Source organism: Onychostoma macrolepis, chromosome 03 (genome assembly GCF_012432095.1).
Source record: "Onychostoma macrolepis isolate SWU-2019 chromosome 03, ASM1243209v1, whole genome shotgun sequence".
Lineage (NCBI taxonomy): Eukaryota > Metazoa > Chordata > Actinopteri > Cypriniformes > Cyprinidae > Onychostoma > Onychostoma macrolepis.
This window is the reverse complement of record NC_081157.1, coordinates 6,817,806-6,845,518: the sequence shown is the minus strand read 5'-3', so window position 1 is coordinate 6,845,518 and position 27,713 is coordinate 6,817,806. Positions and strand designations below refer to the sequence as shown.

General features: G+C 40.6%; 3 protein-coding genes across 3 annotated transcripts; 2 read left to right on the top strand and 1 right to left on the bottom strand.

The window, feature by feature from the left end:
* The first annotated feature begins 1,785 nt into the window (after window positions 1-1,785).
* On the top strand, window positions 1,786-4,857 carry LOC131534209 (uncharacterized). The gene has a single exon (XM_058766945.1). The coding sequence runs from the start codon at window positions 1,786-1,788 to the stop codon at window positions 4,855-4,857; it is 3,072 nt and encodes a 1,023-aa protein (XP_058622928.1).
* A 13,141-nt stretch (window positions 4,858-17,998) lies between these two features.
* Window positions 17,999-19,741, top strand: LOC131538084 (uncharacterized). The gene is made up of 4 exons (XM_058771927.1): window positions 17,999-18,157; window positions 18,226-18,305; window positions 18,411-18,465; window positions 18,781-19,741. The coding sequence occupies exons 1-4, from the start codon at window positions 18,089-18,091 to the stop codon at window positions 19,555-19,557; spliced, it is 981 nt and encodes a 326-aa protein (XP_058627910.1). The 5' UTR covers window positions 17,999-18,088; the 3' UTR covers window positions 19,558-19,741.
* A 5,429-nt stretch (window positions 19,742-25,170) lies between these two features.
* On the bottom strand, window positions 25,171-26,407 carry LOC131537825 (uncharacterized). The gene is made up of 2 exons (XM_058771491.1): window positions 26,156-26,407; window positions 25,171-25,960 (listed from the first exon to the last, which is right to left on the bottom strand). The coding sequence occupies exons 1-2, from the start codon at window positions 26,376-26,378 to the stop codon at window positions 25,182-25,184; spliced, it is 1,002 nt and encodes a 333-aa protein (XP_058627474.1). The 5' UTR covers window positions 26,379-26,407; the 3' UTR covers window positions 25,171-25,181.
* Between the last annotated feature and the right edge of the window lie 1,306 nt (window positions 26,408-27,713).

Sequence of the window (27,713 nt, the reverse complement as noted above, 5' to 3'; positions counted from 1 at the left end):
GATGAAGGCGCGAGCTCACCGAGTGATCCGAGAAAATGAAACTGTGAGTAACCCACGCCCTGCTCAGTCAAGTGATGGTAACGTTAGCGCAAATAAACCGACAGTAAGACTGCCCAAGCTGCAAATTGAGAAGTTTAGCGGAGATGTTAGTGTATGGCAGGAATTTTGGAGCCAGTATGAGACTGCTATTCATAGCAACAGTGCACTTTGCAAAAAAGAAAGGTTTACCTACCTGAAAACTTATCTTACTGGAACAGCTGCAAAGGCAGTAGCAGGACTCACACTGACAGACAGTAACTATGATGCTGCAGTTGATATTCTCCAGAGCAGATTTGGAAGGAAAGATCTCATTGTAAATGCTCACATGTCAAAGCTTCTGAATCTCACTCCTGTAAAGAAATCCTCTGATGTCAGTGCATTAAGGCAGTTATATGATGACTGTGAAATTCAAATTAGAAGCCTGGAGTCATTGGGAGTGGTATCAGACACCTATGGCGGTATGTTGTGCCCAATATTACTCCAGATGATGCCAGACGACATGGCTCTTGAATACAGCCGTCACAGAGGGGATGATGATGAATGGAATGTGCCTAATGTGTTGAAGTTCCTGCAGAAAGAGGTTCAGAGCCGAGAGAGAACTTTACAAATGATGAAATCATACAACCAGAGAGAAACCAGTCTGCTAACAAAACATGCAGCAAATCATATTCATCCAATGATGTGAAATTAAAGAAACCAAGCATGCCATCTGCAGCGGCACTACACATTGCTGACCAGAAAATGCTAAACTGTCTGTTCTGCGATAGCACTGAACACAAATCTGAAAAATGTCCAGACCACCCGGTGCCAGCACGCAAGGAAAAACTGAAGAAGCTTGGCAGGTGTTTTGTGTGTCTGGGGACCAAACACATCGCCAGGTTTTGCAGGTCAAAGTGCAGGTCATGTGCCACATGTGGAGGCAGGCATCATGCAGCCATTTGTGAGAAAAATGAAGCATCTCCACCTGCTGCAGCTGCCAACATTGACACTGTTATTTCCTCAGTAATTCCCCAAGCAGAGAAATGCAAACCTGACATTGAGAACACTGTGCTGCTACAAACTGCCAAAGCATGGGTCGTAGGACCCACCAGCAGGAAGATGGTCCGCTGCTTGCTAGATGGAGGCAGTCAGGGGAGTTTTGTGCATGAGAATGTGGTGAAGGCGCTGCAGCTACCTGTTACTAAACAAGGGACACTTACTCTTCACACATTTGGCTCCTCTGCTCCAACAACGGTGAGTCGCAACATAGTGAAGCTCAGTTTGGAGAATGTATGGGATAATCGGCAGGGAATTGAAATCGAGGCAGTTGTCACCCCCAAAGTGTGCACAGCGCTGATGAAAGTGCCTGGTGAATACATACAAATGGAAATGAAAAACAGAGGTCTTCAACTAGCAGATTGTGCTGGAGATGATAAACCTGAGCTTGCTGTGCTAATCGGCTCTGATTATTACTGGCAGATAGTATCAGGCAGAGTAGAGACTGACAAAGAGCCTAGTGGCACTGGAGAGCATTTTCGGATGGGCAGTGCAGGGTCCAGTAGCAGTGTCCAGCATGACAGAGACAACCTGCATGCATATTCAGCTCAGTGAGGACGCACAGATTGATAAACAGCTGCACGCATTCTGGGAGCTTGAGTCCCTGGGCATCACAAAGGAGAAGTCTGAGAGCCCAGACGATGTAGAAGCGTTGCAGCGGTTCGAGGAAACCTCCATCTTCAAAGATGGGCGTTACCAAGTGGAGTTGCCATGGCGACAACATCATCCTCCACTTCAAGACAATTACCGCATCGCAAAAAAAGACTGGAGAGTTTGAAAAGAAAACTAAGCAAGGATGTCACACTCTACAGCAGATACAATGAAGTTGTGGAGGACTACTTAAAACAAGGAATGGCTGAGGATGTGCCAAGGGAGCATGCATCACCACCAGGCAGTCAGATATATTACTTACCTCATCACGCTGTATTGAGAGAGGATAAGGCAACAACGAAACTGCGGGTTGTGTTTGATGCGTCATCCCACGAAGATAGAAGTCCCTCACTAAATGACTGTCTTCTAACAGGTCCCAATCTGAATCCAGATCTGATGAGTATTTTGATCAAATTCAGACTGCATGAAATTGCATATATGGCAGATATCAAGAAAGCATTTTTGCAGATATCACTCTCAGAAAGAGATCGGGACGCTGTAAGATTTCTGTGGTTCACTGGACCACCTACAGAGGAGAAGGATGTGACGCTGCGCTTACTCAGAATGACGAGAGTGGTGTTTGGAGTTTCGTCAAGCCCATTCTTACTTGCAGCCACCATAAGGAAGCATTTAAGACAGTACAAGCTCGAACACCCACAAGTGGTAGAAGCCCTCAGCTCCTCACTCTATGTCGATGATTTCATTTCAAGTGCACGTGGGGTGACAGAGGCACATACAGTGACAACAACAGCCAGGAACATTATGTCTGCTGCAGGCATGGAGCTATGTAAATGGATGACAAACTCTCCTGAGCTCAAAGAAAAATGGCAGGAAGGCTTGATGGATTGTGCTGTGCATCCAGAGTCACACGTGTCTGTGCTGAAGGTGCTGGGTATGGTGTGGAGACCAGCCACTGATGACTTTGTGTTCGACCTCAGGAGGCTGCTTGATATTCTGACAGAAAGAGAAAACACAAAACGAAGTGTTTTGCAGTCTTCTGCTCGCATTTTTGACCCTCTAGGATTCCTGACTCCTTTCACCATCAGGATTAAGTGCTTGTTCCAAGAGATGTGGGAGAGAGGGCTCAAGTGGGATGAGAAATTGCCACCTGATTTGACGAAGAAATGGCAACAGTGGTGCTCCGAGCTACCTCAACTGCATCAGCTCTCAATCCCACGATGGTACCAAACACACATACCACGACAGGATGGTCAAGAGTTAAGGCTACATGTGTTCTGTGACTCGAGTGAAAGGGCGTACAGTGCAGTCGCTTATCTTCAAGGAGAAACAAAGGAAGGAGAAGTGACCGCAAGCCTGGTTGCATCCAAGTCCAGAGTGGCTCCACTCAAAAGGATGACACTGCCACGACTGGAGCTAATGGGTGCGGTAATAGCAGCCAGGCTGGGGAACACCCTCATGAAAGCACTGCAACTAGACAAGACGCAACTCAGACTATGGACAGACTCTATGATAGTGCTGCATTGGATTTGTGGTTCTGCTCATAAGTGGAAACAGTTTGTAGCAAATAGAGTCACGGAAATCCAGTCTCTAACTGATCCACAGTCATGGTCTCACTGCAAAGGGAAAATGAATCCAGCTGATCTTCCCACCAGAGGTCTAACTGTGCAGGACCTGAAGCAGAGCACATTGTGGTGGAAGGGTCCTTGTGTTCTGATGTCAACTGATCAGTTAGAGAGCACTCAGGAAGATGTTCAGGAAGATGAGGTAAAGTCTGAACTCAGATCCAAATACCAGATTGCTGTACAGTTTGTTAAGAAAGACCAAGACTTCTTAAGCCCTGTTTTGTGTCTGGAGAAGTACAGCAAACTAAAAACAGTGCTCCGGGTAACAGCCTGGATAAAGAGGTTTATCACCAACACCCGCTCAAGCATAAAAATCAGTGGTGAACTGACGGCAGAAGAGCTGAATGAAGCAAATAAAAACTGGATAAAGGTGATTCAGAACCAGAGTTTCAGCTCTGAAATTGATCTGCTGAAAGCAGGGAAATGTCCCAACACTGACTCCAGAATCCGAGAGCTAAAACCATTTCTGGACGAGGATGAGCTGCTCAGTGTGGGAGGAAGGCTCCAGCATTCTGATCTCTCTTACAGAGAAAAACACCCATGGATTTTGCCCAACAATCACCGATACACAGAAATGTTGGTGCAGTATGAGCATGAGAAGATAATGCATGCGGGTGTACGAGACACTTTAGTGCAGACAAGAGAGAAGCATTGGATTTTGAGGGCACGACAGGTAGTGAAGAAGGTTGTGTCCAGATGTGTACTCTGCAAGAAATTCAAAGCAAAGGCTGGACAGCAGACTACCGCACCACTGCCAAGAGACAGGATAACAGAGTCACCGCCTTTTGAGATCACTGGTGTGGACTTGAGGGCCACTCTATGTCAAGACACAGAACGTTATGACAAAGGCGATATAGCACTGTTTACTTGCGCTGTAACCAGAGCAGTGCACTTAGAGCTGGTCTCAGATATGTCCACAGAGAACTTCCTGTTAGCTTTGAAAAGATTCATCTCAAGAAGAGGATTATGCAAGGTGATCTATTCAGATAACGCAAAGACGTTCAAGAGAGCTGATCAAGATTTGAAGGAGCTCTGGAAAGGCATTAAAGATCCACGGCTACGGGAGTTCTTCTCAGAGAAAGGCATCACCTGGCGGTTCATCGCTGAAAGAGCAGCCTGGTGGGGCGGATTCTGGGAGCGGCTGGTCAGGTCAGTCAAAGTTATTCTCAGAAAGGTGCTAGGCAGAGCTAAACTCAACTTTGAAGAAATGTGCACCATTCTGACTGAAGCTGAAGCCATAATAAACTCAAGGCCGCTCACTTATGTGCACAATGATGTGGATGAGCCAGAGCCACTTACACCTGCTCATTTCTTGGTGGGTCAGAGACTGACCTGCTTGCCTCCTAAGCCATGTGCAGCTGAGACTAACCATCCAACAGCGAACAAGGAGGAGATGAACAGAAGGTGGCGTTACAGACAAAGACTTATGAATAACATCTGGAACCGATGGCGGAGAGTATTTGCTGAATCTGAAGTCGGCTCATCGCTGCGACACCCCACAATCTTCTTTGCTGAAAGTCGGAGATGTTGCGCTCATCGGAGAAGATAACACCCCAAGACAGAGCTGGAGGCTAGGAAGAATTGAGGAATTGATTCCAGGTCGTGATGGCCTTGTGAGGTCATGTGCAGTTCGCACAAGTTCAGGGACTGTTCTGGAGACCCATCCAGCTTTTGTATCCTTTGGAAATCATATAAACTGTGGTTTATGGGGGAGGATGTTGAGAAAAGGTTGTTAGGAAACTATTTAAAATAATAGTTACGAAGATTAAGATTAACAGTTCATGTTACAGATATATATATAGTTAAAACGTTGTGTCATTTGATTTGTTAATTGACTTCATTACCCAGGATGCCTTGAGCATTGGTAAGGGTCACGTGATTCACAGGAAGGTTTGTGAATGGGTTTTGGGATTCAACAACGACCATCTTGTGAACGATTTGCTGAACAAGCACACGCTGTATTTTTACTTTCGCTTTCCTTTATTTCATTAAACGTATAAAACGAATCGACGTCTCAGTTCGTTATTCTTAGTTTTCTAAGACGATAATTGTACAACATATGGTTAACCATATTATTAACCATATGATTAATTATGTTAATCTCACTTTGAGCTAATTTGCTACAGTTATTGAAATGTGCATTAACTATGAGCAATACATTTGTTACTGTTTTGTTACTATTTGTTACTTTTATTCATTTTTGTTAATACAGCTGTTCATTGTTAGTTCACACAGTGCATTAATGTTAACAAATGTAAAGTTTGATTTTAATAATGTATTAGTAAATGTTCAAATTAACATTAACAAAGATTAACAGAAATACTGGTCATTATTAGTTCAAGTTAAGTAATGTAATTAATTAATATTAACTAATGAAACCTTATTGTATAGTGTTACCTACTTTTTCTTTCTCAGGAGGAAAACTTTGCTCTTCGAGGGAGAGCGGGACCATCTCGTTCCTTCCACCTCTAAGGCACTTTTGGAAAGTGATTTCTTTGTTGTGGTTGGTTGCATTATTAGGCACTGTTTTTTGAACCGAGGCCCACATTTTGCTGGACTGAGCCCTGCAATTATACATGTGCTCTTCGGGGGAGAACCAGAAAACGCAACAGAAGTAACAGAATCGGACTGTAGACCAGGATGTCCGGGAAGTTTTACAGTTGGTTCTGTAATGTAATGTAATGTAAGGGAAACAGGTCAATTTAGCTCAAAGGGAATCATTTATGATTTTATAGGAATTTGAACAGACTCTGATCAATGAGTCAGCTGGCGATTCATTGAACGAGCCGTATAACATCAACTCTGCACTGGATATTAACCCTCTGGGGTCTGAGGGTGTTTTGGGGCCCCGGAGAAGTTTTGACATGCCCTGACATTTGTGCTTTTTTCAGTTGCTTATAAACATTTTAATGGCTAAAGTCTAAAAACACTGTATTCAGCACAAACTGGGCTACAATAATATGTGAGCAGCATGTACGTACGTGATTGAGTTTTTGAGAAAACAACGTTTATGCGTGGTTTGAAAAAAACTACAATTTTAAAGTAACTGAAATAAGGCCAGAAAACACATACAGAACATTTGTTCACAAGACTTTTGAGAACTGGATCTTGTAGCCAAGAATATTTGCTTCAAAATGATCTGAAAATAATCTAACTCACTCATTAAGAGAAAACAATATATTGATTTAAGTTTTCTAAGTCACTTTTTGAGTAGTAAGGGTCTATGCGAGAGAGCGTGACCTATCCTGGATAATGCTGTGACTGACACCTGAAAAGACAAAGGCCCGCATAATGAGCTCCATAATGATTCATTCAGTCAGGTGTGTGACTGAGAGAGAAGAGTTACAAGAAAGAATGTAAGGAAAAAAGAAATATGTATACATATAACTATCACATAAAATAACTTGAGATTCACTTGCGAGTGCAGTTAAACAGTTTATTAGGAACAAACAAACAAATAAACAACAGAAGAGTCAAGACATCGTGGGTGCAATATCCAAAATATCCAAAACAGTGGCAGGAAACTGGAACCCAGGAAAACGGGAGACAGCAGAAACTGCATGAGAAAACACAAAACAGGCGTGAGCAACATAATGAACGGACAAAGACAAAGCAAACATGGTGACAATACATACACTACCAGTCAAATTATTTAAACAGTAAGATTTGTAATGTTTTTTTTATAAGAAGTGTCTTCAGCTCACCAAGCCTGCATTTATTTGATCCAAAGTACAGCAAAAACAGTACATTATATTTATTATAATATGTAGGCCTACATATTGTTACTATTCAAAATAAATAAAGCAACCCCCCCCCCCCCCCAAAACTGAAAAGTATCTGAGATGAACGCGTTGCTGCTTTGTTTACGGTGGTGTGGGCGTTTACATGCCGTGTGGCTCACGTGGAGATTTGTAATAACAATAGCGCGAGCAGCGCGTGGGCGTGACCTAATTAGAGATAATGAGACCAGACGGAAAAACTGGACATGTCCTTGGTTTCATACGGATTACTTTATCACAGAATATTTGTTTTCGTTAAAACTTACTTCATTTGAGAGTAGACATGTCAAGCTTTCTATAAATATATTTCTCATGTCTCTGTGTGAAGTATTTGCTGAGTTACAGTTCATTTTAGTGACGTGTTTCAAAAAGCAGTTCGCGGAGACAGAGAAGACAGAGAGCGCACCCTGTTTGTTTTCTTTATTCTTCAAAAGGACAAAGTTTAGTTGTCATTATGAGTGTATACAAATAAAAGTAGACCCCTTACAGATTCGAATGGTGTATTGCTCTTATCTGTATGATCAAAAATGGCAGAGTAATTCAAGCTCATTTCGGCCTTATCAGGAAAATCTGCCTCAAAACGCATATACGCGTTTGTCGACCCCAGAGGGTTAAAATCCAAAATATAGTGAAAACACTATTAAAGGTGCAGTAGGAGATCTCGGAAAATGCTAACTTTAGCCTGATAGCACTGAAAGCGAACATCCCACCCTCCCTGCAATCGCCATCCAAAGCCACGCCCCCTGATACGCTCAAAGAGCAGCCAGAGACAACATAAATTACTACAATAGGCTACATCAATGGTTTCCAATTACAGTCCTCGCGCCCTCTCCGCTCTGCACATTTCATATGTATATCACGTCCGACGGTTGTTCTGTTCGACCCTGTGAAGTGGACATCACCAGATATTCCGCCATGATTCCAGTTCGAAGCGAGCGTTTATGTTCCATACAAAAGGCATTAAAGTGTGCCAGACCTGAATTTAAATTGTATTTATTTACATCATGTGTCATTCACCGGTGAGAAAACTTTACAGCACAATTAGTAAAAGTACTACAATACCAGGAAGGAAGATCGGGTTGTTGATGTTTGCCTGCTATTCTGGCTCTGTCTGCACAGCATGCGTGATCGCGCTGATGACGTATCCTGTCTGTGCGAACAGGGTGCGCAGAGGTATGCAAATACATACGTTGACAGGCAGGTAGGAAAGACTATTAAAACGCTCAGACCGAGCATTTTAATTGGACAAACATTTCTTGGTCTTACACCTTCCACAGAATATATAAATACAGATAAATACATTTAGACCACTTAACTTAATGATTGCTATCAGGATGTGAAGAGACTTTCAACCAGAATAACAAAAAAATTTTCTTAAGACAATCACCTATGGCACCTTTAAATAGCACAGTAACAAGATCGGCAGTTTAAGACATTAACTTGTCAGCACAAAACACAAGATACTTTTCTTTTCAATATAAATAAGACTTTATTTGATAAATCTAAGACATGTAAACTAATCTAACGCACGCATTCACACAAGTTGCAGAAAGAGAAAGTGAGGAAAGGATGAGTTTAAGAGAATGAAAATGTGAAATCCCAAGCTTATAGTAATATGTGCTATTACATAGACCTGAGCAACCATCAATCACTTATTTAACCTTCGCATTGCGTTTCTCAATGCTAAAATTTATATTAAATGCACCAGCTCATCAAAAATCTGGGGTTTGTACTTGCTTGCGTTGCCTTTGTGTCGTCGTTGCAGGAAAGGAGGTTTCCAGAGGTTGCTGATTGGCTGGAAGTTCAGTAGTTGTTCGTAGTGAAATCTTGGGTGTTGGCTGAAGATGGTTTCAGAGTCCGTTGCTGGTTGAAGTTTGGGGCGGGTGCAGTCGGAGCTGGACTTTGCAGCAAACTCAACTTTTGAACACGAAACTCAACGGAAAGAAAGGAAACTAAAGTAAAAGAATAAAATAATGTAACGAGACTAGGAGGTTTTTCTTCTCATCGTTGTGTTAAGTAGCAGCCGGCATGTAGGCCAGAGCACGCTCAAAGAGCGCTAAAAAGCAGCGTCAAAACGTGGTGGCAAAAGGCAAAAGATCTTAGCCAGGGTCGGACTTAGTGATTTGGGGGCCCTAAACAAATTTCAGGTACGGGGCCCCAACACAATAACTATAATGCTCTTTTACCATAACCCTTATTTTGCTCGCTAGCTCTCTCTCATTATAGCTATATTTATTATTTATTGTAAATATCCCCTTCACAACTTAAGTAGCCTAAATAATTAGTCAACCTGATGCTGTTCTAAAGCCATATTAAGCTACCTTATTTTTTCATAAAAATTATCCCATGCAACTCGTTCCGTATTCCAAGTGTTCTTAAGGCATACGATAGGGTTTGCAGAGAAACAAATCGAAAATGTAATCTAATAAAGGAAAATCTCCAGTCATTGCATTCGTGCATTTATACGCGTTTTTAGTTTATAGTTCATTTGCATTTATTGTTCGCTAAAAGCACACAAGAGAGTCATTTTGAAACATCAAGAAAAATAAAATTATGCCTTGAAACAATTTCTTTACTGAGGTGAATATAACTTTTCTGAGACAGTCAAAACAGCTAAGAATGTGCGCAAAAAGCGCTCCGTCTATAATCACTAAAAGCTTTCACTCACTTCAGTTCATCATGATCTCGCGACGTTCCGTTAATAAGCTCTCTGCACAATGAATCTCTTATTTACATCTTATCTACACGGTGTTATATAATGAGAGGATTCACAAGCTTGCAGAACTCCTCACTAGGCTTGCTGCGATAGACGGTGTTGGCGGTGATACCGGTGTTAAGCCGCAACACCGGTTACGTCACTTGCCCACCACGGCACCGTCCCCCACCGTCATTTTGATTTTTTTTTTACAGTAATAAAAATAATTTAGTTCAGTTAGAGGACACTACAATTAAAACTGAACGCGGCTGCTCAATGCAGCACACCGAATGAACGAGAGTCGCGCATCACAGACCAGATTTCATTTATCACACGAGGAGTGAGTCGAGGTGACTGACAAGAAGAGTGAGGTGAGACAGATGTAACCCAGGTTACCAACACTCAACTGAGCTGGGAGTAGTTATTTTCATGAGCTCTGAAACGGCCAATAAGAGTATTTTGTATATTGAAGGATTGACCAATCACGAGTGAGAATGTTGGATAGTGCACATTTTTTTTGCCCTTTCTGGAATTAGCACGCGGTTAGTGCGTGCTCTCTCTCTTGCTTCGTTGGAATGGAAGTGAACGGAGGCGTTTCAGGTCTCTCCGATTAAACTGAAAAAATTGATTAATCAAGTAGAAATACCTGATTTAAAACAGCGATATTTACCAGAGACGCGGTATCGAGACTATAAGCAAAGCTTGATGTAAACAGAGACTGTTAAATCGGTTGGTATTACGCGATTGCAGAGAGGAGGCCTCGTTTAACACATATGGTGTGTTATCCACTAATTATAAGTGTTTCCTTCAGAAGCAAAAGACGTTTTTGATTGGAAAATTAATTTCATGAAGTTTATGAAAGACCGAGTGGAAACTGAGTTCGTTTGGAGCTACAAGGGATTAAAACGGTCAATCTCGTCCATGGTCTTGGTGAGTTAACAATGTTATTTCATGTGTTAATCTGTGTGAAAGGTTCATATAAGTGAAGTGTGAAAAAAAAGAAAGATGTTGTAATCGAGTTCATTCATGAATCGTGAATGTATGTTGCAAGACCACATGTGATACATTTATGCTTATGTGTTCATTTAAAACATTAGATGGTCATTTTATTACTTTGTTAAATGTTGTGATATGCGTTTGTTCTGAAAATGATATTAATGATGGTTTTGTGACCTTGTTATACAAGGTCAGGTTTTTGTTGTTGTTTGTTTTTTTTTACTTCGGATTCGGGTTCATCGTTGCCCCATTGAGTGAGTGCTGCAAGCTCGGTGTTGACGCTGTATGGACATCGATGCTTCACGGAACGGAGTCTCTGGATTCCCGGATTTCGTCCAAACTCTCGTGTTTGCGGAGGGAGTGAGGACTGGCGAGCCACAAGGAGTTCTTAACAAGTGCTACTGAATGACATTTACATTGCTGTTACCGAACTCGACGGTAGGAAAGTGAATTGTTAGCACAAACAACGCATTTCACAGTTCTCTGTTGGAAGGATCTTAAGGGAGAGACTGAGTGACTAACAATTTCATTGTCGTTAACTGAATTCAGCTACATTCACAAGTTTGTGAATGTACCAAGTACTGAATCACAAGACTTTTTGAAAACTGAGCTTTGAGTTCATATGTGAGTTTATTCAAGTTTATTTGGGTTTTCTTCCTAATTGTTTTTCTCCTAATTTGATCAAGTGTATTTGTTTTTATTTATATATTTTTTTCTCACAAAATTGAGAATCAAGCTTTCACTCAAAAAAAAGTGAGCACGCTGAGTTAGTGATACAGGTTTATTTTTTTTTTAGAAAGACTGAACAGAGGATACAATCCCCATTTTATTTTATTTTTTTTCTCCAGAGAAAACAGAAATAAGTTTAGTGATACCTAAGAAGGAGCACACAAAAGGTTAACTTCATTAATTGATGTGAAGTTGTGATCGGAGGGTGATTGTAATCCCCATTTAATTTTTCTGAGTTTTCATTTATAGTTCTTGAAATCTATAAAAGGGAAAGAAAAAGAAGAGTTATTGTCAAAACAACTTGAATTGAAATATTTTTTTTCCGTTTCTTTTCTTTGAGAAAGTCACCTATTGTAATTTTTATTTTTTATTTTCCTTCCTCATTCCTCTGATTTGGTGCATTTCAATTGCTTAGTTAAACATTTGCTTTTGACAAATAACACAGAGTTGAACATCTTACCATGTCTGAGTGATTCATTGTTGTTGTTGAGCTCCTTATTCTCCGTAGGCGAACCTGAACTTCTGAAAACTGGTCCGTATTCAGAACCCATAGTGTCTGCAGCACTTGGTGCAGCGGGTTACACAGATGTAGCAGGGTTATGTTGTTACACCAGATTATAAATTTTAGTTATTTACTTTATTTTCTTTTTAATTATTATTTGTTAGGGGGTATTTTATTTTGAAAGAAGGTTGTGCGCTTTTATTAAAGGTAATAGTCACAGTATGTACGTCGGCTGACGTCATACGTGAGGTGAGCGGTTCAAATCACAGCGCAATCAGAGCAGTGTTGCCAACTTAGCGACTTTGTTGCTAGATTTAGAGACATTTCAGACCCCCCTAGCGACTTTCTTCCAAAAAAGCGACTAGCGACAAATCTAGCAACTTCTTGGTCAAACCTTAGCGAGTCTCTGTGATCGCTGGTACTGAGGCAACGGCGCGAGGTCGGCGCGCACGCACCTCTTTCTCTGCATCTGCTCTGTTCAGCGAGCGGCTGAGAGGAGCAGCGCGTTGTTAAAACAGATATTATGTTGCTTCTCTAATTTTACATGCAAATATAGCCGAAATCTCTTGTCTTATCTTGTGTACATTATTTGATTTCATCAGACGACGGCTCAATTATAAATTAGGATTTTTGTGCAGACTAACTTCTTGGAAGGGAGAGCTGGTTATATATTCTTAAAGTGCTGCTTTCAGTCTATTTCATATTTATCCTGTTGACTGACAACAGAAACAGTAAAATATATAAAGCAAAACAGTTTTATTGAGAATTTGGCTGCATTAAAATACAGTATGAGCACAGAGACGAACAAATGTAAAAGGCAATAGGACGCGATGACGTCATGAATATGCTAATTAGCGTGTGACGTCATCTAGCGACATTTAGCGACTTTTCAAACTGGCTTTAGCTACTTTCCATCGAAAGAAGTTGGCAACACTGAATCAGAATTCGTCCTCTTTCCTGCAATGCCGCTAGAGAGGAGAGGTACGATTTCATGAGCTCCGTTCGGCTGATGTTAAGCTGATGTTTTATAGGCATTCATTTCATGTTTAAATGATCAACTGTGAAAAAGTATTTCATGTGATGTTATATTTGACTATTAGTTTGAGTTGTCAATCGGTTAAATGGAGTTTATTTGAGTGCTGTTAATGTGTGAATAGTATATTGCGTGAAATGGCGTCCTGGTGTGTGCGTCACGAGTGAGAGATGTGTTAGCGGTTGAGCGGCTAACATTTTGATAAAATGTGTATGTATTTATATATAGATATGTATGTATAATTATACTTATATAATTGTATATTTTGTAAGCATGCTAAAGACATATATTCTAGTTTATTAACATGATGGACATTGCATCAGTGTGTGTTTTGTGGTTGACTACCTGGTGTACTTAAACACGTATTTTGTGGTTAACAGGCAAAAGAAAGTCTGGCAGATAACATACCTGTGTGGTAAAACACACAAACAGACAAGCACTGTTAATTGGCATCTAAGAAACACTGTAATGCTGTTTTAGTTATTTTCATATGAGAATGACATGTTACTTGATTATAATAATTAATTATTATTATTTATACTTTGTATTATTTTATATATATATATATATATATATATATATATATATATATATATATATATATATATATTTATGTGTATGCATGTTGTAAAATGTGTATCTGTACGCTCTTTCCTGCAATGCCACTAGAGAGGAGAGGCAAAAGAGAAAGTCTGGCAGATAACAGTGTTTGTCTGTTTGTGTGTTTTACCCCACAGAGAGGAGAGAGAGAAGGCGCTGCAATTAAATCACCTTTGGCACAACCAGATTTGTGTGGAAAATCTTTTATTAACATCAAAATAACACAACGCAGAGGAACAACTGCTACACAGACAAGACGATGGCGGAACAGTTTCAAAACGAAATGTAAAAGCGCCTCTTTTCAAAATATTTTGGATTTTGAAAAGCCTGTTGACTTCTGCCATTAATCTAAGTGATAGTGGACGTTGTTTTAAACATTTGTTTCTCATTTATTTGCTTCCACAGTATTTGCTGATCTTCATTTTATTTAAACTGTATTCCCCCCCCCCATTATTTTACATCAAGGTGTGTATGCCGTCCGTGCCTCCAAACTTTCTTATTGGTTTTGCTAATAAACATTCTACGTTTCATAATTATGTGTTCCTCATTCTTTACTGATTTTTTGTTTTGTATACCTATTTAAACTTTGTGTAAGTTATTTGATATTTTATATTAGGTATATAGCATGGTGTATTTTTATTAATTTTGTTAATAAAAGTTATATGTTCTACGTTGTATTTTGTTGTTGATGCCGAATTGCCGCTAATTTAAAAGTGAAAGTAAAATGCGCATGGTGCTTTTATAAGCTATTTAAGCAAAGGTAAGTGAGGGAAAGAGGGAAAACTCAAACTAAAAGCAAACAACTGCTTGACGTCGAACTGCCGCTAATTTGATAGTGAAAGTAAAATGCGCATGGCGCTTACAGGCTATTTAAAGCCGAAGGAAATCACGGAAAAGAGGGAAAACTCAAACTCACCCTCCACCACGGTGATACCGGTATTACTGGGGTTGTCACACGTCAGTAGTAAATATGGAGTACATTGTGACCTTTTGACCTTTTTCCCTCCCCCACACGGCCCACCCACATATCGACCACCCACGTCGTGTTGACCCCTTGACCCGTTAATGAGATCCAGATGTGCGGATTGGAATGCGTGAAATTCCGACGTCATCCAGGAATGAGATATGTTGTTTGTACAAGTGTTTGTTCGGTGGTAAAACCATAATGAGCTGTCAAGTAATGTTTTTGAAGATTTTATGCTCATCCGGTGGGGGTTTGCCCATCTGCGGACCACATGGCAGTGGTATCCGGTTGCGTTCCGAGGAGCTCTTAGATAAATAGATTGTGGTATTTCTGTGGAAAATCAGAAAAGAGCTGTGAAATACATGGTCATGGATGCTTCATACTCACCTAAAACTCCTGAGAAGGAATGGAATGAAGAGATGATGGAAAATCTGACTTTGGCACAGAGAAAGCCGGTCGGTGACCACGCTCAAAAGAACCTGGAAGACTGTGTGTACATATTCTCCTGCGAAGACAAGACAAAGCTTAGCGACCGTTCGGGGGGTGACCTGCATAAAGAATATCATGAAATGTTCACCCTTCAGTTTTTGTTCAAGTGGAGCGATCTGCATTTGCTGAGTGCTCTTTTTCGGTCGTGAACAAAATGTTCAAGTGGTGCAGCATACGTGACGGATACAACAAAATTAAAACACAGCTGTTTCGCCCCGAGAGATACCCCCGCGAGGGGGTGTTGCCGTCCCTGCCCATCTACTACAGTCATTATAAAGAACAGTAAGTCGACACTCCCACACGTCATTTCCAACATGTCTCAAGAAGACTATTTTCAATGCGATTATGCTCCTTTCAACCTCAAAGCTTCTGATGATAATGCTGTCGATCATCTTTCGACAGACAATACCCACTCACCCGACCTGCGCAAAGAATGCTTGGATAAATTCTGCACGGAGCTTGGATATCGCAACCTGAGCTACCTAAAGGATCTGTGTACCACCTCCGCCCACACGGGGTTCACCACCACAGACGGTTGCTTCAACGGAAAAGGTTTCAGAATCATAAAAGCCACGATCGTGATGCTGCTGCAGCACATCGTCGACAACAAACTGAGGGAAGAGTGTGAGGGGTGTGCAACGGACCACCCGAGCCAGCTGCAACATTCCTGTCTGTTTGAGCCTGCTGCCTATTATTTCGACTCACGCTTTGATGAGCTGTGCCGCAAACTGTTCAAACCCGATCTTCAGACGATTATCGACTTCACTCTACGCCGCTACGGTTTAATGACCAACATTCTGAGTATTCAAGGAACTACCGGTGCTATCCTGCACGAATTAAGAGACGAACCATTCATCGTCGCAAAGCTGCAAGAAATCAGGGACAAGCTGCTGGATGAGTCCTACAAGAAAGTCGTTTACGACGCCGTAGATCTCTGGCAAAGCAGCGTGACCGCCCCCGGAGTGTGACAACATGGGCTCTGTGTGTAGCAGAATCAATTTTTTCAGGAGGATTTCGTTTACCCCCCGTTATAAAGAACAGATGATCAAACCGATGCTTGCGGCCATCGATCACGCTTGTGATCCAGAGAAAGATTACAAGGGGGAAACGAGACGTATAAAAAATCTCATGAAACAAATGTGTGTTATAAGATGTCTGACCGACTCGTGGGATGAATTGACTGACATGTGTGTAAACAGATCCAATCAGGCCTCTGTAATACTCCAAAAAATTCTAGATGAGATATCTGCAGCCGGTAAAGCGATAAGAGTTAGCGATGTCCTATGTATGTACACGTATGTAACCGATATATGTGTGAAGTTTGTTTCAAAAAATGAGAAAAACAAGGTGTGCGAAATGGTTGAAATTCTGGTAAACTACATACTAGATCGCAGCTATACGGCCTGTGTAGATAGTATGTAACATCAGTTTCAGGGTTGCTGCAGGATTTTTAAGCTCAAATGTAAGACTTTTTAAGACCTCCACAAATAAAATTAATACCATATGAGCAGGGTAGGGCAATGTCTATGGTAAACTGTAAAATGAATGTAAAAAGCAGGATTTACAGTTCAGATATAAGTGTTCACGAAACAAAAAGTTTTATAAAATTATACACTTCACATTTCAGCCTTTAAACCATTTTTTTAAGAAAATGGATGAGTCAAAAGTATTAATTATATTAATAGCCTCTGTGCACAAGCGCAGTGACGAACTTCCGCTGTCGCCAGAAGTCGGCAAATCTGTTTCCGGTTTACTTGCGCGTCGCCGAAAATGTCATTTTTTACTTGATGTCTCCAGGATCTTCCGAAAATAACCGTCAGCGATGTTCATCGCATTGTTGATGCCTGGTCCCCTGCTCCCGACAAGCAAGAGGGACAAGGGTTTTAAACTCTACATATCGAGTTATCTGCACAACTACGAGGGTAAGTATTTTAATCTAATGTGGTGTGCTGGCAGATAGCGGCTAAGCTAGTTTTTAATGTAACGTTAGTAGTAGCACTATATAGAAGCTTGTTTTTCTTAGTTTTAAACACAGACTGTTGGTTATTTTTTGTGATAATTGTAATATCAATTGTATTAACTTGCTCTCCTCTCAGTTTCTAATAAAGTTCAGGGCACAGGTGAAGTCACTGTCAGGCGTTGTGCTACAGGTCCATGAGGAAAGCAGAGAAACCTCACAGTTTGAGTGTATGGTGAAGTTAGAATTGATAAAACAGCAGTTATAGGCTTGTTACTTTAATAGCCCGGTGTTCCTGGGGTTTTAGCAAAGGTAATTCATGTTTATTAATTTATAACTCTTAAATGAGTAGGTAATGAAAAGAGAGGCTAAAATTGGCAGGTGAGTTGACCTTGCTGGTCCCCATTCGGGTTACTGTATGCGTTCTTGTTCATGCATGCGTTCTTGTTCATGTTATAAGCTTGTTACTTATTATAACCCAATGTTCCTGGGGACTTGGCTAAGGTTACTTATGTTTAATATAACTCAAATCTAATGAAAACAGTTATTGTAGGCAGGTAAGTTTCCTAGCTGGTCCCCTCCGGTAAAATGCGTTCTTATTCAAGTTTTCAACTCAGTCATTCGTTTAAGATGAAATCTTGTGTTATAGGTATTAGGCTATCATGTTTCAAATAAACAACTTTGAGATTTTGATCTAATGCAGTCAGCATATTATACAACATAATCTAATCCAATCTAATTTGGACTGTTTATATATATATATATATATATATATATATATATATATATATATATATATATATATATATATAAAAACAAACAAAAAAACAAGATTATGTCCTAAACAAATGATTAAACAGTGAACAAGCTATGATAAATAAGTATTTAATATGACATTTTACTTATGCAGGTGGTACTGAAAGATTCGATTCCTGTGGAGCTTATGCAACACAGTTGCACATGTGTTGCTGGAGCAGCATTATGCAACCACTGCGTTGCTTTGCTGTTCCAGTCAGCACATTACTCTGAACTGAATATGCCAGTTGTGCCTCCTGTGCTAAGTTGTACTGAAGGGGAACAGCAGTGGCACAAGCCCAGAACTTTGGTAAGTCCGCACTATAATTATAGACCTGTTGGCTATATTTTCTAACTGTATCCTGAATAACTTGATAGGGTATAAAGGCAGGCCCTGTGGAAAAGATGGCTGTGCTGTCTGCTAAACCAAAGTGTAGAGCAACAACCGAGGGTGTAAGGTAAAGGCTCAATGTTGTAAATTTATTACAATATGTTGCATGTCTGAATTAAAATACCTGTGGATATGCCACTTCCCACTCATGAAAGTTTTATGTTCTACACAGGAGCACACTCTACAAAGGCCTGACCGGAGATTTGCCTGATCTGTCCGTCCTTCAGGTCAGTAGGGATATAACAATAGCAAATTTCACTGTACAGTACGATATATCAACCAAAATCTGTATACCAGTATTTCATGATTTTCTTTCTTTTCACACGCATTTCATGAATATTTCCTTTTAATTAAATGTACTACGGCCCATCAATTATACAAACACAAATTCTGCTTCAAAGAAAAAAAAAACTGAAATTGAATTGAAATCAATAGGATAATGTTCATAAGGTTCCTTCATAATGAACTTGTATGCCATGCATAACATACTGTGGATAGAAATTACAGGGAAAGTTACTGGTATGCTAATTGTTACTTTCCAGGTGACAGAGGTTTATAAAGATTTCTCTAAAGCTGAGGCACCGATGATCTGCAGCATGGGCATCAGCTGTGAAATTCCCCTGGTCGACTCTGCCCTGGGCAAGGTTCAAGCCGGTAGTCCCTTGTCCTACCAACAACCTGCAATAGCAAAGCGAAACCTGTCCTTCCATGCTGCCCCACCACAACCATCTGTGCCTCTTCAGAATTACCGCCTACAGCCATCCAGTTGCATGTTTGTCTGCACTGAACTACAACAGCTTCATCTTAGGAGTCTGGAGGTCACCTGGGACATGGCACACAAATATGAATGTGCTACTAGAGACCAAAGTTTGTGTACTGAATGGCATCAACTAAGGAGGCATAGACTGACTGCCTCACGATTCAGAGAGATCTGCCAGGTTAAAGAGAAGACAGAAGAAGGTCTGGCTAACCGGATACTGCAAGGAACCCGTCAGACAGCAGCTATGAAGAGGGGGCTTGAATTAGAGGCAGATGCCATCTGTGAATACTGTCAAATAAAAAGGGTCAACCACTTCCCCTGTGGTTTGGTCATTCACCCTGACGCTCCTTGGTTGGGGGCGTCTCCAGACGGGATCATCTTTGACCCTTCAGAGCCATGTCCGTTTGGGCTGATTGAGATGAAATGCCCTAATGTTAAAAGCTACGTTGACTGCCCATATCTGAAAATGAAGTCAGGCACATTAGAGCTAAAAAACAAAACATGCTTACTACTGGCAAATACAGGGGCAGATGCTAATTACAGGAATGGATTGGTGTGATTTTGTAGTTTCAGCCGAGGAAGACATACTCATCCAAAGAGTTTACAGAGACAGTGATGTTTTGGATACAATCAAAGAAAAAGTAGACAGGTTTTATTTCTCTGTCTATATACAGAAATGTCTAATGCTTCAGGAGTAGGTGTAGTGTAGTAGTGTTTCCAAATAAATATTGTATGTTCTTCTGTGTTACCATTAAATGTGAAAATGAAATATATTTTTATGATTAAGCACAATAAAAGTATTTCAACACTGTGCACCGCAAGAAAAAGACCAGTCATTTATTACCATTGTACTCAAGAGAAGGTAGACGTCTCTGGCAATTGCCTCTTTAACAACTATAAACTGCAAAATATTACATGACCATGCCTGTGATTTTTAGGTGTTTTTTATTGTTGCACCTTCAAGTTCTCACAATTTATAAAGATATTTACAAATTATATCAGAGACAATTTACAAAGTGATGTTATTTTTTTTGAATACTGTATGTTGAACACAAAAATAGTTAATATTGATCTCTTTGGCAGAAGATATGGCTACAGTTGCAGTATCTCACTTCATAATCTCCATTTCTTGACCAGAGGTCCATTTTGGTAGTTTGAGAGGAGACAAGCGACTGTGAAGATTTGGTTTATGCTCCTGCAATGGAGAGAGGGATAGTGGTATCAAACAGTTTATTCTCTTTTACTCTTCTGATTAACCTTTCAATGTGCACCCTCAAACGGGCAATGGACTGCGTCTTCAGAACATCCACCTCTGACATTTGGGCCCTCTTGAAGAGGAAGGCAGGACGATGAACAGGCCCAGGTACAAGGTCATCCACCAAGAATCCCTTGTCCACCATTATGGCCATGTCAGGTGTTAAGAGTGATGTAATCCCTGACTGACGAAACACCTCCCTGTCACTCATGGAACCCTCAAAGAGCGCTGACACAATAGTCAGGGCTCCATGAGGGGCCATGCCCACCATAGCCTTAAAGGTGCAGTGGGACTTATAGTTGGAAAAAACTTCACTCTGAAGGAGAAGGGATGAAGGTGTTTGACACCGTAGCTCTGTACAATCAAGCACTACTTGTGTGTCGCTGTAACTGCCATCAAAGTCGGGTGGAAGATTGGCCTTCACAGCTGCAGGATACATCCATATACAGACCGAGCCCAGTAAGCTGTAGAGGAAGTTGGCCCAGGTCACAATGATTCGGCTGACTGTTGCTCTGTGGATGTTGAATCTATGACTCAACTCTCTGGGTACAGCCAGTGGACAGGTATGCGAGGAAGAGGAAGAGCTCACCGATCGGCAGCAGTTTCTGGGGGGAAGATGAGTTTGAGTAGGAGTGTACCAATATATCGCAATACAAAAATGCAACAACAATATGTATTGTGGATAGTGAATATCTGTTTTGTGTATAGTTCATAGTTCACTCAAAATGAAACTTACTGTGATTGTAAACTGGATTTTTTTTTTAGTTTTAGTGTCAGTACATTAAAACTACAAATATATATATATATATATATTGTAGTAATTTTCATTCATTTGTTAAATAATATAATGTATAATAATGCAATGGGGGAATATTTAGAGGGTCCTCATAATGCCAAATGTGACAGAGTGCAAGCATATTCGTGTAAAATAAATCTATGTATTAAATCATGAAACGAGGGTGTCATTACACCCTTATTAATGGGAGTCAGTTTAAAACCATCCTTTTCATGCTTCGGTATGTGTGTGTGTGAGAGAGAAAAGAAAACTTACAGTTGGTCTGGTTAAAGGGCTTTCAATTGTTGTGGTAGTAGCATTGGTTTTCTTTGCCCTGGTGACCCTAACCATTTTTGCTGTTGCTGCCTCGATCAGGTTCCAGAACGCCATCAGATGCTTGTATGAGGGGAATCTAAAATACAGTATTGCAATTAAAATTAGTTGATTTGCCATAAGTGCTCAAGAATATGATTAAGAATACAGAGAAAAAAATAATTACTTGGTCAGTCAGTCATTCAGTAAACAGTTATGAGAAGATGTTGATATTAACTATCATACCTGGTGTAAAATCTGATGTCTTCAGGCGAAGAAGCAAACCTTTTAAGTCCAAAGGAGTGATGAAGATGACATGTTTGGAGCTGCTCTCTCAGCGCCTCGATTTCCATCAACGCACCTTCATACCGCTCCCGGTCCACACATACAGTACGACTGGCTACATAGTCGTGGTCCACGACCATCGGGACCATGACGGGTTGCTCGATGTCTTCATCAGGCCCCGGCGGGGCAGGTTCTGGACTTGGTGGTCGAGATCGGCGCTCCCAAACACCGGCCCGTGACACCGTAGTGTATTTATTCCACTCGAATAACGATGGAACTGAGCCTACTGCTAAAACCCGTCTACCCTTAGCAGTAGTGTGAATTTCACTATCGTGGAAATGTCGGCTGCATACCTTAGTATGGGTGGTCACCGAAAATCGTGCCCTCCTTATTTTGTGCAGCCACTGCGCACGAAGGTTGGTGTCCTTCGGGAAGCAGTGGAAGCTCAAATTACTGTTATACCGACTTGAAGCAGAGCAAAGTGGCACACAGCAGTGCTCCTTAGATCCACCGACAGCTCTTAGAAACTTCGATGTGTCACGCACATTATATTTCTTTTTTCTTACAACTGCAGCAGCGCTCATCTTGTTTGTTTATAGCGGTGAAGTAAACCGGAAACCGATTTGCCGACTTCTGGACAATAGCGGAAGTTCGTCACTACGCTTGTGCACGTAGCCTATTTAAACAATTATCAATAAATTATTATATGTGACCCTGGACCACAAAACCAGTCTTAAGTCGATGGGGTATATTTGTAGCAATAGCCAACAATACATTGTATGGGTCAAAATGATTGATTTTTTTTTAAGCCAAAAATCATTAGGACATTAAGTAAAGATCATGTTCCATGAAGATATTTTGTAAATTTCCTACTGTAAATATATCAAAAGTAAATTTTTGATTAGTAATATGCATTGCTAAGAACTTCATTTGGACAAGGCGATTTTCTCAATATTTAGATTTTTGCACCCTCAGATTCCAGATTTTCAAATAGTTGTACCTCGGCCAAATGTTGTCCGATCCTAACAAACCATACATCAATGGAAAGCTTATTTATTCTTTCAGATGATGTATAAATCTCAATTTTGAAAAATTGACACTTAAGACTGGTTTTGTGGTCCAGGGTCACATATTAATTAAATAACATACAAACACATTTTAGTGTTTAGATTTTTATAATGAATTATCTCCTTATCGATCCACCAAACTGAATTTTAAACCAGAATATATTGAATATTGAAATAAATTAGGTTAAATATTTCAAGAGGGTTACCAACGGGTATGTTTAGAGTTAGGAGTTGGTTAGGACAATAATTAAGAGTATACAATTAAATAACTACATAATTCCTTAAAAATAATAATATACAGAACTGAATACCAAGTGCTATAAAATAGTATGAGCCACTAATATTTAGTCATTTAGCAGACGCTTTAATCCAAAGCGACTTATAAATGAGGACAATGGAAGCAATCAAAATCAACAAAATAGAAATGATATGCAAGTGCTATAACAAGTTTCATTGGTTACACTTTATATTAGGTGGCCTTAACTACTATGTACTTACATCAAAAAAATAAGTACAATGTACTTATTGTGTTCATATTGTATTGCAAAACACTTTTGCTGCTATTGAGGTGGGATATGGGTAAGGTTAGGGACAGGTTTGGTGGTATGGGTAGGTTTAAGGGTGGGTTAAGGTGTAAGGGATGGGTTGACAGTGTAATTATAAATGTAATTACAGAAATTAATTACAGATGTAAGTACATATAGGTATTTTTATAAATATAAGTACAATGTAAAAACATGTATGTACACAATAAGTGCATTGTATCAAATGATTAATTTAAATGTAAGTACATAGTAGTTAAGGCCACCTAATATAAAGTGGGACTGTTTCATTTAGCCTAACGCAGTACATGTAGCAAGAGATTTTTTAAAAATTATATAATAAACAAAAAGAAAGCATAGAATAGAAAGAGAATAGAGCAAGCTAGTGTTAGAGGCCTTTTTTGCTTTTGTTAATTGTATAATAAATAAAAAGAAAACAGAATACAAAAAGATTAGAAAAGCTAGTGTTAGTTTTTTTGTTTTTTAAAAAAAAAATAGAATTAGAATAGAGAGAGGTGTGACATTCTTCATTCTCTCTTACATTCCTTTTGGCTCATTAAAAATTAATCTTGCTGCCACGTTCTGGATTAATTGTAAAGGTTTGATAGAATTGGCTGGAAGACCTGACACAATACATACATGCAAAAAATAAATAAAATAATTAAAAACAAACAAATAAACAAAAAAACTATAGGGTCCTAGAAATCCAGTTCTGAAACTACAGCCTCCGACTACTCACAACACCAGCCCTATTGAACATGCAGATTCATTCTCTGCCAGCAGGAGGCGCTTTCGAACAGTTTCCCCGGTAACGCCAGAACACAAAGTAGCACAGCTACTGCGGTTAGATCAGCATGCACAATAATGTGTCTTTGACCTTCATTATGCATGTTTTGATTATACTGTGTTGTTAATAAAATACAAATAATTAAAAAAAAACTTTTTTTCAATCTCCTCACATTCTCTCTTACCTGCCTCAAAGTCACAGTCACACTGATGGGCCATTAGAGGCCATTAGGGGAGGTCCCTTTGTCTCTCAGGTGAGACTCACTTAATATTCATGGCCATTGCCACTCCCTCGCATATAGACCCTCGATGACAAAACATGTCTTGAAAAAATTAAATCAATATATTGTTTTCTGTGAATGAGTAAGCAGAATGATTTTCACATAATTTTGAAGTAAATATTCTAGCCTACAAGACTGATTACTCAAAAGTCTTATTCAGAACTATTTAGTGTGGGTTTTAAGGCCCTTATTTCACCTAAAAAAAAATTCCAAAACTTACTAACCACGCATAATATTTTTTTTCTAAAAAATGCAAACATGTACATCCATCTTGGTCACATATTATTGTAGCACAGTTTGTGCTGAATACAAAAAAATTACATGTTGGTCAATAGTATGTTTTAAGTAGCTGAAATAAGCACAAATATCAGGGCATGTCAAAACATCTCAAGGTCCCCAAAATGACCTCAGACCCCAGAGGGTTAAGGTGGAAAAGATTTTAGGGGAAAAAAAAAACAGGGGCGATCTATGCTAGTTTTAGTGAAATGGTTAGGATGGCTTTCGAAATATAATAGCTATATAGACAAAAAAGCTGTGATGGACTTGCAAAATCCTTAAAACGCACACGCCTTTACCAAAAGAGATAATTCGAGTAAAAGCTTACCATGGATGACCACGGTTTCTACGTCACGTTGCCGTGCAATGCCTCTTTACATTTACATTTAGTCATTTTGCAGACGCTTTTATCCAAAGCGACTTACACAATTGGGGAATACATAAAGCGATTCATCTTGAAGAGGCAATCCGACAAACAGAGTGCTTGTAACACCAAGTCTCAGGCATTGTTTAAATAAGTACAAGCTAGCAAGGGAAGGAATAAATAAGGAGAAAAAGATTTTTTTTTTTTTTTTTTTTAAGTGTAGGGTGAAGTCAAGTAGTGTCAAAAGAGATGAGTTTTCAGCTGTTGCTTGAAGATTGACAGGGATCCAGCACTCCGAATATGGGTGGGAAGATCATTCCACCAGCCAGGAATGGTGAACGAGAATGTTCTGGAGAGTGATTTTGAGCCTCTTTGTGATGGTACCACAAGGCGTCGCTCACTAGCAGATCTCAGACTTCTGGAGGGGATGTAGATTCTTAATAGTGAGTGCAGGTAGGCGGGTGCTGAGCCTGTGGTTGTTCTATAAGCAAGCATCAGTGTCTTGAACTTGATACGAGCTGCGATTGGTAGCCAATGCAATGAGATAAAGAGAGGTGTAACATGGGCTCTTTTGGGTTCCTTGAAGACCAGTCGTGCCGCATTCTGAATCATTTGTAGAGGTTTGACTGTGTTTGATGGAAGTCCAGCCAGAAGAGCATTGCAGTAGTCCAGCCTAGAAATGACAAGGGCCTGGACAAGAAGTTGTGCAGCATGCTCCGTCAGAAAGGGCCTGATCTTTCTGATGTTGTGTAGTGCAAACCTGCAAGATCGAGCAGTCTTTGCAATGTGGTCTTTGAAGGTCAGCTGGTCATCAAAGATTACACCAAGATTTCTGACCGAAGTTGATGGGGTAATTGTTGATGAACCTAACTGGATCGTGATGTCATGCTGTAGAGTTGGAGCGGCAGGAAAGACAAGAAGCTCAGTCTTTGCCAGGTTGAGCTGGAGGTGATGTTCTTTCATCCATGCCGAGATGTCCGCCAGGCAACCTGAGATCCTTGCAGCTACCGTTGGATCATCTGGTTGAAAAGAGATAGAGCTGTGTGTCATCAGCATAGCAGTGGTAGGAGAATCCATGTGCCTGTATGATGGGACCCAGTGATGTAGTGTATGTGGAGAAGAGGAGGGTCCAAGAACCGATCCCTGAGGAACCCCAGTGACCAGTGTATGTGCTTTGGATACCTCCCTTCCCCAGGCCACCCTGAAAGACCTACCAGTGAGATAGGATTCAAACCAGCGAAGTGGAATTCCAGCGATGCCCAGTGATGAGAGGGTGGAGAGGAGTATCTGATGATTGACAGTGTCAAACGCGGCAGATAGATCCAGCAGAATGAGGACTGATGATTTGGAATGGGCTTTTGCACTGCAGGGCTTCAGTGACCGAGAGAAGCGCAGTCTCAGTTGAATGGCCACTCCTGAAACCTGACTGTTTAGCATCCAGTTTGTTGTTCTGTGAAAGTAACAATGAGACCTGGTTGAAGACAACACGTTCAAGTGTTTTCGCTATGAATGGAAGGAGAGAGACAGGTCTATAGTTTTCTATAAGAGAAGTGTTTAATGTAGGTTTTTTGAGCAGTGGGGTTACCCGAGCCTGTTTGGACACAGTGGGGAAGATGCCTGTGAGGAGGGATGTGTTGATGATGTGGGTGAGTGCCGGTAAGAGTGTGGGAGAGATTGCTTGCAGAAGGTGCGAGGGGATTGGGTCAAGAGGACATGTTGTAGGATGGTTGGAGAGGAGAAGTTTGGATACTTCAGACTCCGTCAGGGGACAGAAGGAGAAGATGGGAGTTTTAGCAGTGGATGTGGTTGGTTGGGGGTCCTGTGTGCGTGGAGGTGAGAACTGATCACTGATCGATCTAGTTTTGTCTGTAAAAAAAGTTGCAAAGTCATCAGCTGTAATAGAAGTGGTGGGAGGTGGTGGAGGGGGACAGAGGAGAGAATTAAATGTTCTGAAGAGATTTCGCATGTCTGGAGTGCTGTTGATCTTGTTGTGGAAATGTGAGTATTTGTCAGTGTGGACATCAGCAGAGAAAGATGAGAGCAGAGACTGATACCTACTCAGGTCCAACGTATTGTTTGATTTGCGCCATTTTCTCTCTGCCGCTCTAAGTTTAGTCCGATGTTCACAAAGAACATCAGATAACCAGGGGTTAGAAGGGGCAGCCCGTGCTGACCTAGAGGAGAGAGGACAAATGTCATCTAGACAAAAAGTTAAGGTAGAGCATAAAGTTTCAGTAGCTGCGTTTACATCCAGAGATGAGAAATGGGTAGGTGAGGGAATAGAGGAGGATACTACAGAGGAAAGATGGGAAGGAGAAAGGGAGCGTAGGTTTCGTCTAAAAGTAACCGGTAAGGGGGTTGGTGGCACACGGGTAGCAAGATGTAGTGTAAATGTAATGAAGAAATGGTCCGAGATATGTAGCGGTTGTACCAGAATGTTATCTGCAGTACAATTGCGTGTGTAAATTTAATCAAGTTGGTTTCCTGATTGATGGTAGATTACTGTGGTAGATTACCACAATCTGGAGTTTTATCGGAGCTGATACAGTAATGGCATGAGATTCAAATGAGTTGTAATTGCATAGGATAGAGCGGCTTGAGTATTTCCAATTGTTTGAAATGAGCAGGCCAGTGCCCCCACCCCGGCCAACTTGATGCGAAGTGTGAGAGAAAGAGAAATTAGTAGAGAGAGCAGCTGGAGTTACTGAGTCTTCTGGACGAATCCAGGTCTCAGTCAAGCCCAAGATGCTGAGCGTGGATTTGAAAGAAAAG